The sequence below is a fragment of the Cygnus olor genome, chromosome 1 (assembly GCF_009769625.2).
Source record: "Cygnus olor isolate bCygOlo1 chromosome 1, bCygOlo1.pri.v2, whole genome shotgun sequence".
Classification (NCBI taxonomy): Eukaryota; Metazoa; Chordata; class Aves; order Anseriformes; family Anatidae; genus Cygnus; species Cygnus olor.
The window spans coordinates 103,229,589-103,242,899 of NC_049169.1; the positions used below are offsets into that span (position 1 = coordinate 103,229,589).

Genomic DNA, 13,311 nt, shown 5'->3' on the forward strand with positions numbered 1-13,311 from the left:
GCATTGCCTCTGGAGTGAAGCACAGCAGACACAGTGCCCCAGCCAACAATATCCTGCAGGTGTTCTTGAGATGTTCTCGAGGCATTTCTCCCTCACAGCCCTGCCCAGACGAACCTGTCCCAGGCAGCCACACCCCAGGGACCTGTTTCTTGCTTAGCCACAGCAGGCGTCGGGCTGGGATTGGCATTCCTTCCGTCTGGGTCACTCTCCACCTTGACATGCCCAACAGGGAAGGAGAGGGAAGGGGAAGAGAACGAGGAACCGGAAGATGCAAGAAAAGTACGTGGAAGGCTAGGGAAAATGCGGGCTTTGGTTGGAGGGAAATGCCGAGAGCATTGGGACTGTTGAGCCTGGAGGAGGTGCAGTGAGGTCACCCTGAGAGGTTGTGGAGTCTCCAGCCACGGAGTTCTTCCAAACCCAACCGGACCCAGGCCGGGGCAACCTGCTGTAGCTGACTCTGCTTGAGCAGAGGGTAGTCTGGATGAGCTCAGAAGGCTACTTGTGACTTCAGAGGTCCTGCTGTGGCATGGCCCCGTGATCCTGAGACATGGGGAAGGGCAAGGGGAGGGAGGTTCTCTCCCCAGGAGTGGAAATGAGGGTTTGGGCTGGAGGCGGGAGGCAGCCTTTGATGCAGAGAGGTCACAGGGCAGGGCCAGGCTGGAGAGCAGGGAGGAGGCTCATCCTGGCAAGGCCAGGTGTGGGGACAGCCTCTTCCATAGCAATGGGAGGAGCAGGAGCAGGGTGGTCCCTGAGCCCCCTGCTGGGTGAGGTCACAGGCAGGGGGGTGAGGTCACAGGGGGATTCCTGCCTACTGGTCCCCTCCAGGGGATAAAGGACCAGAGCCTGCGCAGGAGAGGGCCTGGTCCGGAGCCCATCTCCAGAGGGGTGGGCACTGGGCAGTGCACGTGGAGCCACCCTGCTACACGCAGCGCTCGGACAGGCCGTCAAGGACGGGCACAGGCACGGGCAGGGGCACGCAGGGCCTGTGGACGGAAACCAACCGCGAGGGCCAACAAGGACAGCAAGAGCAGGGGCAAGGCAGTCAGGACACAGGGAGATCCGCCCGCGCAGCCTGGAGACACCTCGGGATTGAGCCGCGAGCAGCATGTCCGGAGCAGAGGAGGTCTGCGCGGTGCCTGAGCAGGAGCGGGAGCCTGAAGCGACGTGCTCTGGGGGCCCCTCCACAGGCAGGGGAGCAAAGGCCAAGAAGAGCCGCTCCTCCCGCTCCTCCCGGGCTGGGCTGCTCTTCCCTGTGAGCCGCATAGACAGGCAGCTGCGCAGAGGCCACTTCGCCGAGCGCCTTGGAGCCAGGGCCCCCGTCTTTCTGGCTGCTGTGCTGCAGTGGGTGACGCACAAGACCATGGACATGGCTGGGAAGATTTCCAAGAAGAGCAACCAACAGCGCATTTCCCCGGGCCACTTGCAGATGGCTGTGCGGAACAGCCCTGCGCTCAAGCAGCTCCTGCTAGGCAAGCCCAGGCACCACAGCAGGGCTGTCCCCCACAGCCAGCGCGTGGCCTCACCCTCCAAAAAGAAGAAGGCCAAGGATAGGAGGAGAAGGCGCAGGCAACGGGCTGCACCTGCCCATGCCACCGCTGCTGTCGCTGCCAAGTGAAAACAGACATTCCTGTCCCAGACCAGCATGGCAAGGGCTGTCCTGTTTGCCCGGCTCTTGACAAATCCACCGCTCTGGTCTAATGGTCCAATAAAAGCCCTTGAAATGCCATGTTGTGCCTGGGGCATGCCTTGTGGATGCTAGGCAGTGAAGTGAGGAGAGGGAGCATGGGGGACAGCAAGGAGGGGACACCCCGCCAGTGGACTGCTTTGTTAAACAGTGACATCTGGCAGTGTCGCAGCGGGGAAGAATCTGTGGAGGAATTGCTCAGGGTCCCAGTCTGCCTTTCAGCATTTTGCCAGCAGATGAGCTTCCAGGGCCTTCTCACTGCACTGCCTTCCCTGTCCAGGAGAGAACGGTTCCTGCACAGGAGCCTAAGCATGACAGCAGAGAGAGGGAGAGCATGTGGGGCAAAATAGGGGGTCACGTGGGTTATCAAAGCGGCACCTGACAGTGACCAGAGAGCAGCAGGTCCTCCCTCAGCCCCTTGTCCGTGTGACAGGGTTGTCCAAGCATGGTCTCTGCACCGCATCCCTCATTCCCTTCAAGGGAGGACCAGGGGATGCTCATGATGATGCAGGGCAGCTCTTGGGCCAAAGAAAAGGCACTTCTCTTCCACAACGTTGCTCCATTCTCCCTCCCTTCTCTTTCTGCCGGGGGAAGGGCCACCTGCCCATGGGGTCTATAAGAAGGCCTTTGGGACCAGGCTTCTTGTGGGAGCTTCTTCTCAGAGGAGCTCCCGCCTGGGGGTAGGATCTGTTTGCACCGTCTCAGAAAATCTCCTCCTGGCTGGTCAGATGGAGAGGTGCGTGTAACAGGCCTGGCAGTTGTTGCTCTTCTTCTGGTGGTGCCTTGCCTGACACTAGAAGAAAAAGAGGCTGCTGAAGCCCATGGAGGCCAGTGCTGGACATGCTCCAAGGACTTGAGCAGCCTCTTCTCATTTAACAGGCTCCCCACCCTGTATGCTCCCTGCCAGACACCTGCTCACACCCCAGTTGGAGCACAGGCAAATACTCAGGTTCCTGATCCAGCCTGAGCAAACTGTCAGCCTCTCTTCCAGGGTGAAGGACACAAGAGACAGGCCTTCCTGTGGGGTATCCCATTATCCCCCCGACAGTGGAGCCTGGAAAGGCAGGGTAAAGAAGAGAAGGGAAGGGCATACTTGCAAGGGGGAAGTCGTGGTGGTTTTACCTTGCTGGGCAGCTGAACTCCACCATTGCTCTCTCACTTCCCTTCCTCAGAAGAAGAGGGGGAGAAGAAAGTAAGAGGGAAAAAAATAAAAACGAGCAAAGACCCTGCAGAAGCACAGAGAGAGGAAAAAAATTTACTCTCTACTTCCCATCAATGAGTGACGCTCGGCCACGTCCTGGCAAGCAGAGCCTCAATACACATAGGACAGATGTCTTCATAACGAGAGCCCCTGCTCTCCTTCCCCTTTCCCACCTTTTATTGCTGAGTGTGACACCATATGGCATGGCATATCCCTTTGGTCAGCTGCGCTGGTGATGTCCCCTCCCCACCTCTTGCCCACCTCCAGCCTGCTGGCTCTTGGGGGGGTTGGAGGGAATCTCGATGCTGTGCCAGCACTACTCAGCAATAGACACAACACTGGTGTGATACCAGTGCTGTTCTAGCTACATGTGCAGACAACAGCACTGTATGGGCCACTGCAGGGAAAGTTAACTCCATCCCAGCCAGACCCAGAAGTGTGTTTTCTAGTTTCCATAGACAAATGCATTCCATTCAAAACTTTTCAAGCAAACTCAAACTTCAGAGAAGGGCAGGGGTGAGGTATTATTTGGAAACCATTCCTGAATAAAGAGGAATGTGCAATCTATGCCTATGAGAGGAATCAAAATCTGCAAACAAAAGTACAGATATACCTCCTTTTTTTTTTTGTTTGTTTGTTTTCAGAAGCATTGCCACAGAGTAGACCTAGAGGTGGCCTAGCACAGTGCTCAATTTTATAGAAAGTGTGAAGCACTTTGCTCAAGAAATTGTTAACTGTTGAGAGTTCAAGGAGATCTTTATGTTTGACCCATGCTGAGGTACATTATAAAAGAACTTGTCCTGGTTTCAGGTAGGACAGAGTTAATTTTCCTCCTAGTAGCTGGCAGGGTGCTATGTTTTGGATTAGAATGAGAAGAGCGCTGATAACATGCTGATGTTTTAATTGTTGTAGAGCAGTGCTTACACCAAGCCAAGGACTTTTCAGCTTCTCGCTCTGTCCTGCTAGCGAGCAGGCTAGGGATGCAGCAGGAGCTGGGAGGGGACAGACCCAGGACAGCTGACCCAAACTGGCCAAAGGGGTATTCCATACCATCTGACGTCATGCTGAACAATATATAGGGGTGGCTAGCCGGGGTGGAGGGGGGGGGGCCGGCTGCTCGGGGATCGGCTGGGCATCGGTCAACGGGTGGTGAGCAATTGCATTGTGCATCACTTATTTCGTACACATTATTACTATTAATACTATTATTATTATTATTATTGTTATTATTTTCCCTGTCTTAATAAACTGTCTTTATCTCAACTCACAGACTTCACTTTCCCGTTTCTCTCCCCCATCCCGGAGAGGGAGAGGGGAGGGTTGAGCGAACAGCTGTGTGGTGTTTGGCTGCCAGCCGGGCTAAACCACAACAGAACTGCACTAGACTTTTTCCAAAATTTCCAAAAATTTCCAAAATTTTCAAGGGTGAGCATCTGTCTGACCATTCATTTCTAACAGGGATATGTTTTCTACTTTCATTTTTCTTTCTTTCTTTCTTTCTTTCTTTCTTTCTTTCTTTCTCTTCTTTCTTCTCTTTCTTTCTTCTCTTTCTTTCTTTCTTTCTTTCTCTTTCTTTCTTATCTTTCTTTCTTTCTTTATTTCTTTCTTTCTCTTTATTTCTTTCTATTTCTTTATTCTCTTTCTTTCTTATCTTTCTTTCTTTCTTTCTTTCTTTTCTTTCTTTCTTTCTCTTTCTTTTTCTCTTTCTTTTTCTTTCTTTCTTTCTTTCTTTCTTTCTTTCTTTCTTTCTTTCTTTCTTTCTTTCTTTCTTTTTCTTTCTTTTTCTTTCTTCTTTCTTCGCTCTTTCACTCTTTCGCTTTCTTTCTCTCTCTCTTTCTCTCTCTCTCTTTCTCTCTTCCTCTCTCTCTCTCTTTCTCTCTCTCTCTTTCTCTCTTTCTCTCTCTCTCTTCTTTCCTTTCTTCCTTCCATCCTGCCTGCCTGCCTGCCTTCATTCCTGCCTTCCCTTCCTTTCTTTCTCTTTTTTTCTTGTCTTTCTCTCATACTTTTAACTATGTTCCCCATTACTTTAGTCACAAGTTTTTGTTTCTGCCTGTGGGTTAAGACTGCACTGGGGGAAGGGAGAATGGACGTTGAATATGAAACTTCAAAATTACAGGCCTCCTCACTGCTTACAACGTCTCTGCTAATGAGCAGGTGTCTCCAGCTCTAAGGTGGGAAGAAGACCACCTTGAAGTACAAGATCCTGCAGCTGAGCAGTCATACACACAGCCTGTGTCCTTTTTGCTGTCCTCCCCAGAGCTGAACTGATTCTCAGACCTTTGCGCTAGGACTCTGCAAGGCCCCAGAGTAAGGGCACAGTGTTGCATCAGGCCCTTTCTTTGGCAGTCTTTGGCAAGCTTTTGGGTGGTGGAAGGAAGACTGCTAGTCCAAACGAGGGAGGTTGCTTCCAGTGCACAGGGCATTAAGGGAGAATCCTTAGCAGTCGGATTGAGGAGGGAACAGGAGATGTAGGCACAGGCAAGCTTTGGAAGAGCAGAGGGACCAAGAGAAGGCACGTATAGACCTGCTGTAAATTGCATCAGATGTTTTCAGAGCCTTCAAGGACAATGAAGGGAGAGAACGTGAGTGCAAAGAAAGAAAGGAGAGGAATGCAGGAATGCAGAGAGGGAAAGGTTTCAGCAATGGCACAGGATTGCAGCTTCAATACTTTGGAGGAAAGGGCGTGCTGGAGCTGTAGAGGATATTTCCACGGCCAGTGTGGGAAATTGAGAGAGGACAACAGCACATATTTGCTGGGCAAGACCAAGGAAGAGCTAGATGCAGTGACTGGGAAGAGCCCTCTGTGTTACGGCTCTCGTGCACGGGAAAATAAAAAGGAGCCATTCTGGTCCTCCAGAAGCTCCAAGTGACCCTTGCTTCTCAATCCTGGTTGCAGTTTGTTGGCCCTAACCAGAGTACCAAATCTTTGGATTCAGAATAACACCAGCGCGAGTTGAGCTTTTATTCCTGACAAGTAGCCATTAAAATAAATGAGATTAAAGAAAGCAAGAGATGAGGTGTGTTTTCCAGAGAAGTTGAAATGATTCTGCTGGAAACAAAGCCTTTTGCACTTCTTCAAGACGGCACGGAGGTGGTGTAGAGTGGTGGTGGTGGAGGTGTAGAAATACCTTTATACTAATTGGGATTAATAATGAGATGCAAAACTTTTTGTGATCCCTCTACTGAATAAGAACCAGAGGTTGTTTTCATGTATTTTTGCACTGAACTGTCTGCATGTGTTCCTGTGGTGCACTTTTGTTAGCATGTGTCTCATGAAGGGCTCATTGAGCTCTGGAGGCAAAAGGGAGTGCTGCGCACCAAACATGCATGTAGAACCTAAAGGCAGGCTTGGCTTAACCACTGCAATTCCTTTTTGCCTATTTCCAGGAAGCCAGAGAGGGTTTCTGAGTGCTGAGAGTGTTCCTTCAGCTTTCTCGGGCACACGCACAGATTTGAGTGTACAGCTTTGTAACTGAGCTTTCCCAAGAGCGAGAGACCTTCTGCCTCTCCAAGGGTGCCGTTCTGCCTCCTCCTGTGGGTAACGCAATGCGCTCTTTGTCTTCCGATGATGCTCAAGCAGTGGCACGGTTGCACTGTGTCCAGGCCTGTGAGAGCAGTGCAACTGGAGGGCATGGCCGTATACTTGTGCCACCTCCAATCCATGTTGCCTGAGCACAAAAAGGAACACAGCCTATGCACGGGCAGTCCGTGCCTGACGAGGGGCCCTGGGTGGGTGCCCAGGCTCCGGGCTTCTGCACAAAGCCACGTGGCAGTCGATTCGCTAATGCCATTACTCACTCCAGCAAGACAGCCAGTGAGGAAGCGGAGGAGGCAGGCAGACTGTAGCGTGGTTGATTTTCCCACCATTGAGAAACGTGTGAGTCCCTCACCAGGTGGTGAGAGTCACAGCTAAAGCTTGGGGTCTTCTTCCCCCGCTACATCTGCCATGCTGCCCTTTGGTCTTTGTCTTGAGGGAGGGACTGTGTGCTGCTGCGTCCACTTTGCTCACAGCCCTGGGGACTTCATGAAGTGTTCCTTGGATGTTCTGTGTGGCTAGCCCCCAACATCATCCCCAGCAGACAGAAAGGCTTTCCAAAACAAGAACTCTTTAACAACCTCCACCGTGGCCTTCAGGTGCAGCACAACAACGACACAGGGAGTTTATCCTCAGAGCCCCCTGTGTGATTATCAGAAGCCCTGTCAGGCTTGTTATCATTTATGCTCCGACTCCTTAATGATGCCTCATGCGGCTCATCTCTTGACACAGGCTCCGTTACCCATAGCACTGAGTAGGGCCCTGTGTCCCACTGGCTCAGTTCAGGCTATGGCAATGCATTGGCTTTTGGGGAGGTCAGGCACAGTCGCTGCTCCTGTAGCATTTGTTGTTGGTCACCATCAGATAAAAGTTGGGGTTTCCCCTGTTCTCAGCTTACCTTTCGGCTCCCCTTCTCATCCATTTCCTTCCCCATTCTTCCACCTGTTTCACAATCCACCCCTGCTCGCTGGAAGAGAGCCATTTTCACCCTTCTTTCGTACCGTGCAGCAGTGCTTCTTTTGCCATCTTAGGGCTCAAGTGAATCTGACTTGCAGCTGTACAAACACTCTGAAACCCCTCTCCAAATCCCAGAGGCTGTCAACTAAGGGCCAAACCAAACAGAGATCCCTGTTGAGAAAACTGCCAGAGACTGTGCGGGACTGTAGATGGGGAGAAAGAAATGCTCTTCTGAGCACCTCATTGTGCAACATACCAAACACTGGCTGCAATTCAGATGCTTAGATGCCCTGGTGTCCCTGGCCTTTGTTGAGCCGTGAAAGGTGAAGCTGCTGAAGTCCTGGCCCATGACGGCAATGCAATAATGCCTTGTGATTAGAAGGAAGGTCTTGAAAGAAAGACACCCGTATCTTGTTCACTTGGTTTGGGTCAGCTGTGTAAAGTCTAGGGGAAAATAACAGTGGGGTAGAGTGCAGGTTCACGCTTGTGTGGCCAAACGGAGTCATATTAGCAAGGACTTGCGCTCAGGAGGTTAAATCCAAATAATTTCAAAAGCAAAACATGGCTAAAATCTAATCTTCCTCCTAGTGATTCCCATCAATGTCCTAATGAGGAAGGACTTGGGGGGAGGAGTGGAAGTAAGCCTCAAGCCCGCGGAGAAAAAGCCCTTGAGCAAGGCGTTGGATGAGCATACCGGAGATATACACCATTCCCTCAAGCCCCAGTATGGGTGTGTCCAGCCAGCCCAGGCACTCGGCAGGACAGTGTTTTGCTGAATTAAAAAGCTCCCTGTTGCTACTGAAAGCTTCTGGTTCTGCTGAGCTGAAGCAGCGCCAGGCTCCAAAAGAGTCCTTCTCCATCTTCGTTGAACCCCTGTGTAAAGCAGAAGGGAGTAACAGAGCCAGTGTGTTTCCCGGCATTCAGAGAACCAGCATACTCCAAATGAACATGGGTGTTCCTCAATCGCACACCAAGTGGCCAAAAGGAGTAGAGTCACACGTCCAGCTGTGCTCTCTGACAGTCTCAGCTTTTAACAGAGCATTGATGGGCATGGAGCTAATGGGCATGGAGCTAATGGACACCAACTGAGGAGCCCAGAGGCACCTTGTGCCACAGGTCCAAGGGAACTCCAGGAGCTTTGTCGCTGGAGGAAAGGTCATCCACAGGTGGGCACAAGGAGACTCCTACTTTACTGAAGGGCTCTGCACCCACCTGGGTCACGAGGATAAGACCATTCTTCCCTCCACAAGGCGGTATGAAAAGAGAAACTGGCAAGAATGATGCGGAGGATGTGCAAAGTACCTTGTGTCTGGAGTTACCGTGCTTCAGAAATGGGGAGCAGGAACACAGGAGCCAAGAAGCCCCTTCCAGTCTAACTTGTTCTATGACTTGGTGCATGCCAAAATTATCTCTGTCTCCGAACTGCAAGCAAATGGGAGGATAACAGTATAATAAAGGCTGTGCAGCTGTGTTACAGACCCAGATACTCAAACGCTGTAGGTAGCACGCTAATCCTTTGGTTATCAGTCCTTCACAATGTTCTCCTCAGCTATGTCCCTCACCATGTCACTCCCATCCACTGTGAAATGGTACAGCAACATATAGAAGTCACTTTGATGGTGACTTTTAATGGGTTAGAGATTTGTTTGTGGCATAGGTGCCTTGGGAGAGGGATTTTGCTTCCTCATTCATCTCTGTGTTCTAGAAACAGCCGCACTGTCTGGCTATAACCATCCTGAGTCTATAACCTACATCCGGAATCAGGGCAAATGTAGAGTGCAGGAATCTCCACTGCCTCAGTCAGACAAACTTCTGTGAGTACCAGTTCTCTCCCCCTTCCTGCCATGGGAGACCTGAGTGAGTTACTGTGTGGTACTTAGCTGCCTACTTGAGTAAAAACACATCAGCAGTGTTCAGTGAAAATACATATTAAAATTTTCTTTCCATGCAGTACATCTCTGAATTTATAAGCATAAAAGTTCTTGAGCCAGAAATGACCATGCAAGCCTGCTTTGCACACCTGACCCCTCTCTGGTGCTATTGTGAGCATTTGCAAGGCAGTTCAGAGAGGCAGAACAGAAAATGAGCTGGCTAAAAGCCAAGCCATTTACCACGATGTAGGTTCCACTGGATCACTTCCCTGATGCGTCTCCTACACAGTTGTATGCCTGCTACTGTGGGCAGAACAAAGCTGGCACAAACAGGCCATGATCGCTGTGGGAATGATTGGACTTCTCCATAAAGGGTTGCCTGGACATGAAACAATAGCATTGGATAGTAGTCATTAGGCTGTACGAGGCTTGGTAGTCTCTTGGTTACATCCTGGATATGAGTCCCTGATGTAATGCATGTAGGAGGGGAAAAGTTCTTTCCCTTTTCTACAGTCATGAGTAAGTGGCACAGTGCTCACCCAGGCCTAGCACCCATAAACTACTTGCTGGGAGGAAAAACTAATGGAATTTAAAAGAAGTTTTCTCCACCTTCCATTTTGACTGTGGCTTTTATTGCTGTTACTGTGCCTCACTGTAACTGTTTACAATATACATATTGATAGTTTTAAAAGGAGAAGAAACTGGAACCTTGGCAGCCAGAACTGCCTGCAGCAGAATGCTGAATCAGATGGATCTGCAGCTGGGAGGAATCCAAAGGGTGTTTCAGACAAATAAGGAAGTTTCAGACAAGGCTTTGTATCTTCTGTATTACAGTCAGAATGTATTTTAGCTAACAAACATTAAAAATAATCTAATCTTACTTTATCTGCAGGAATAGATATCTGCCTTCCCAAGACAACATGTTGTAGCTCTTATAGTAGAGGTGGGAGAAGAAGCCTTTGTAAGTACAATGCCACATCCAATTCGGAATAAAGTGTAAAGTGTTTACTTTCAGAAAGGATCCCTAGAGTTCAGGCACTGAACCCTGGGGATTTCTACTTGAGATTCCTTTTTGTGCTTCCTGTTGGCAATCAAAACAGTGTCCCTTCAGACATTTTGCATAGAAAACTTTGGCTTTAAAAACAAGTGAATTAAGGAAGCTGAAAGGAATGGAACAGCCTGGTTTCACCTACTGCCTGAGAAGGTACTCAGAACCTTCTAACAAGATTTCCCTAATCAGAAACACAGAGCTGAAAAAAGCACATTTGTTTGGATATTATAGGTAAGGAAACTCCTTTGTATAAATACTAGTAACATTTTCTTAGCAATAACTATGTACTGTACCTCCAAGTGTAGCTCTGTTTGTTCAGTAATCTGAAGTGAAGTTAGATATAAAATTACACATCAAGCAACTGCAGGATTCAATATGAATGCACTTCACTAACTTAAAGGACTCACAGCAGTGGATCAGAAACACTGTTCTGGACTAATAACAAAAACAGAATTATTCTGCGAATGATGCATTTATTTTCATATTGACTTAATTTAAAATAGCTGCTATTAAGATGTTCTACCTTCATCTTAATCAACATCTGCCATCTTCATCATGATAAAGAGCTGTTATTTTCTCCAACAGAGAAATCACACACACACCAAAAACAACAACAACAAAACCACCCAACAACAACAGAAAAAGAAAAATATCAGGGGAAAGCTAGACAATACAATTGTGCAAGATTGCTTAAAGAAGTTTTAAGTTTGTGCAAAGTCTAGAGCTTGCAATTCAAATCTACATTGCTCAGCATGGTTAGAGGATTATGCACCTTCCAGTGAAGGAGGAGGGAAAAGGGGGGGATGGAAGCTGTAGTGGAAAGAAGAAAGGACATGACATTCATATGAAAACTCTCAATTTTCTTTTCTTTCCCTCATTCCTTCCCTTCCAGGTCTTAGCGGTCTTGGTTTGTGCTGTTGCACCTTTAGCACAGCATGCAGAATCAAACAGCTGTCACAGAATTTATCCTCCTCGGGTTCTCCAGCAACCCAGTCCTGCGTGTCTCTCTTTTTGTCCTTTTCTCTGTCCTCTACTCTGCCACTCTGATGGGAAATGCACTCGTCTTTGTGCTCATCTGCCTGGACTACCGCCTCCACAGCCCTATGTACTTTTTCCTCTGCCACCTCTCCATCGTAGATATCTGCTATGCCTCCAACAATGTCCCTCATATGCTGGGGAACCTCCTTGGACAAGGAAGAACCATCTCCTTTGCTGGGTGTGGGACACAGATACATCTTTACTTAATCTTTGCACTTACAGAGTGCGTGCTGCTGGCTGCTATGTCTTATGATCGCTATGTGGCAATCTGCCATCCCCTCCGCTACTTCCTCATCATGAACTGGAGGTTGTGCCTCACCCTTACAGCAGTTTCATGGGCTTTTGGGTTCACATTTGGTACACTACAAGCTTCTCTGGCTTTACAGCTGCCATTCTGTGGCCCCTGCAATGTTGACCACTTCTTCTGTGAAATTCTTGCTGTCTTAAAGCTGGCCTGCACTGACACTACTGTCAATAAAGTCCTGATCTTTGCTGTTTGTGTGTGCTTCCTCCTCTTCCCCTTGGTCTTAATCCTCATTTCCTACCTGCACATCCTGGCCACTGTTCTGCACATCCAGTCTGTGGCAGGATGGCATAAAACCTTGTCCACCTGTGGCTCACACCTGATTGTGGTGGGGCTGTTTTATGGAAATGCCATTTTCATGTACATGGTTCCTGGGAGTGGAAATGCATCTGGGAGGGAAAAAGTTCTTTCCCTCTTCTACAGTGTCATCAACCCAAGTTTGAACCCCCTGATTTACACTCTGAGGAACAAACAGGTGAAGGAAGCCTTGCTGAATCTCCAGGGAAGGAAAAGAGTCTTTCATTCAGTGTAGTACAGGCTCTAAGGTTTTACCTGTCTCTTGTCTTTCTGCTGTTTCTTCTTGAGCTCTTTTGGTATTTTAAGCAGTTAAAATGAAACAAAACAAAACAAATGCATTTATTTCTGTTTCTTTGTACAGTCTAATGAATACCACAACATGATGACTAATTATTATTCATTTTATTAGAGATAACTAATTGCTCTTCATCATATACAGCCATTCTAAGCAGGCAGTAGGTTTTAACTGGGCTATTGAGACAGATGGAAAAAGATAGTCTGTCTTCATTTTGAGTAGGAGTCAGAATAAAATACTTTGTAAGAGTTGTGTTTTTTTTTCTTTTTTTTTTTTTTTTCTGAGTATTAGTAAGATGTGATTTTTCCCTACCACAATTGTATTTCCTGTATCCTTAGGATACTAGAGATTCAACTCAGTTATTATAAAGAAGAGAGAAAATATGTTGTTAAAGGGCTTTGCTTCTTAGCAAGGTGAATCAGCCTGTGAAGAGTTTTGCTTCTGCACACCTTTAGCTCTGAGACCTCCCATGCAGGAAGTGAACATGATGACAGCTGCAGTGCAGAAAATAGCTGTGGGTGGTTTTGCCAAGCTGGTGCCCACAGAAGTTCGTTTGACTGAGCCAGTGGAGATTCCCACTGAGAATTGGCATTGGCCCCGACTCAGAATGTAGGTCCTTAGTGCTTTCCTGTTTAACCATATTTCAAATATCTTTCTTCCTGCAGATCTCTTTGCTGACAATCATGCTTTGGAAAATCTTCCTCAGTCCCTGTGTTTACACATCTAACTAGTGCTAGATATTCCACTGTTCTACTGGCTCCCATTAAATTAATTGCCTGCAGGATCATCCCTCCAAGAAAACAAGGCCGCTAACCGGGATAAGGTTTTCAAAATGATGGAGCACATTCAACACAAAATTCCTCCAGAAAGGCGATTAAATCTGCATCGTTCTACTTGGCAAGAGTATGGAGGATGTAAAAATAAATCTCCCTACCCCTCATCCGAAGCAGGTCTTTGTAGGTTCCTTCCTTATATGTTCATTCAGGAGAATAACTGCAGTTGCCTATTCTTGAGACCTTCCTTTGAAACATATAGCGATTGAGATATCTGTCGTCTTTCAAGATAGGAGAAATGGAAG

General features: G+C 48.2%; 2 protein-coding genes across 2 annotated transcripts; both read left to right on the plus strand.

Moving 5' to 3' along the window:
- Positions 1 to 268: 268 nt before the first annotated feature.
- Positions 269 to 1,724, plus strand: LOC121073450 (protein H2A.5-like). Its single transcript, XM_040564364.1, is given in 2 exon segments — positions 269 to 279; positions 835 to 1,724. Coding segments are annotated over 2 exon segments (792 nt in total). The 3' UTR covers positions 1,616 to 1,724.
- A 9,510-nt stretch (positions 1,725 to 11,234) lies between these two features.
- Positions 11,235 to 12,173, plus strand: LOC121073513 (olfactory receptor 2A2-like). The gene has a single exon (XM_040564484.1). The coding sequence runs from the start codon at positions 11,235 to 11,237 to the stop codon at positions 12,171 to 12,173; it is 939 nt and encodes a 312-aa protein (XP_040420418.1).
- Positions 12,174 to 13,311: the final 1,138 nt, after the last annotated feature.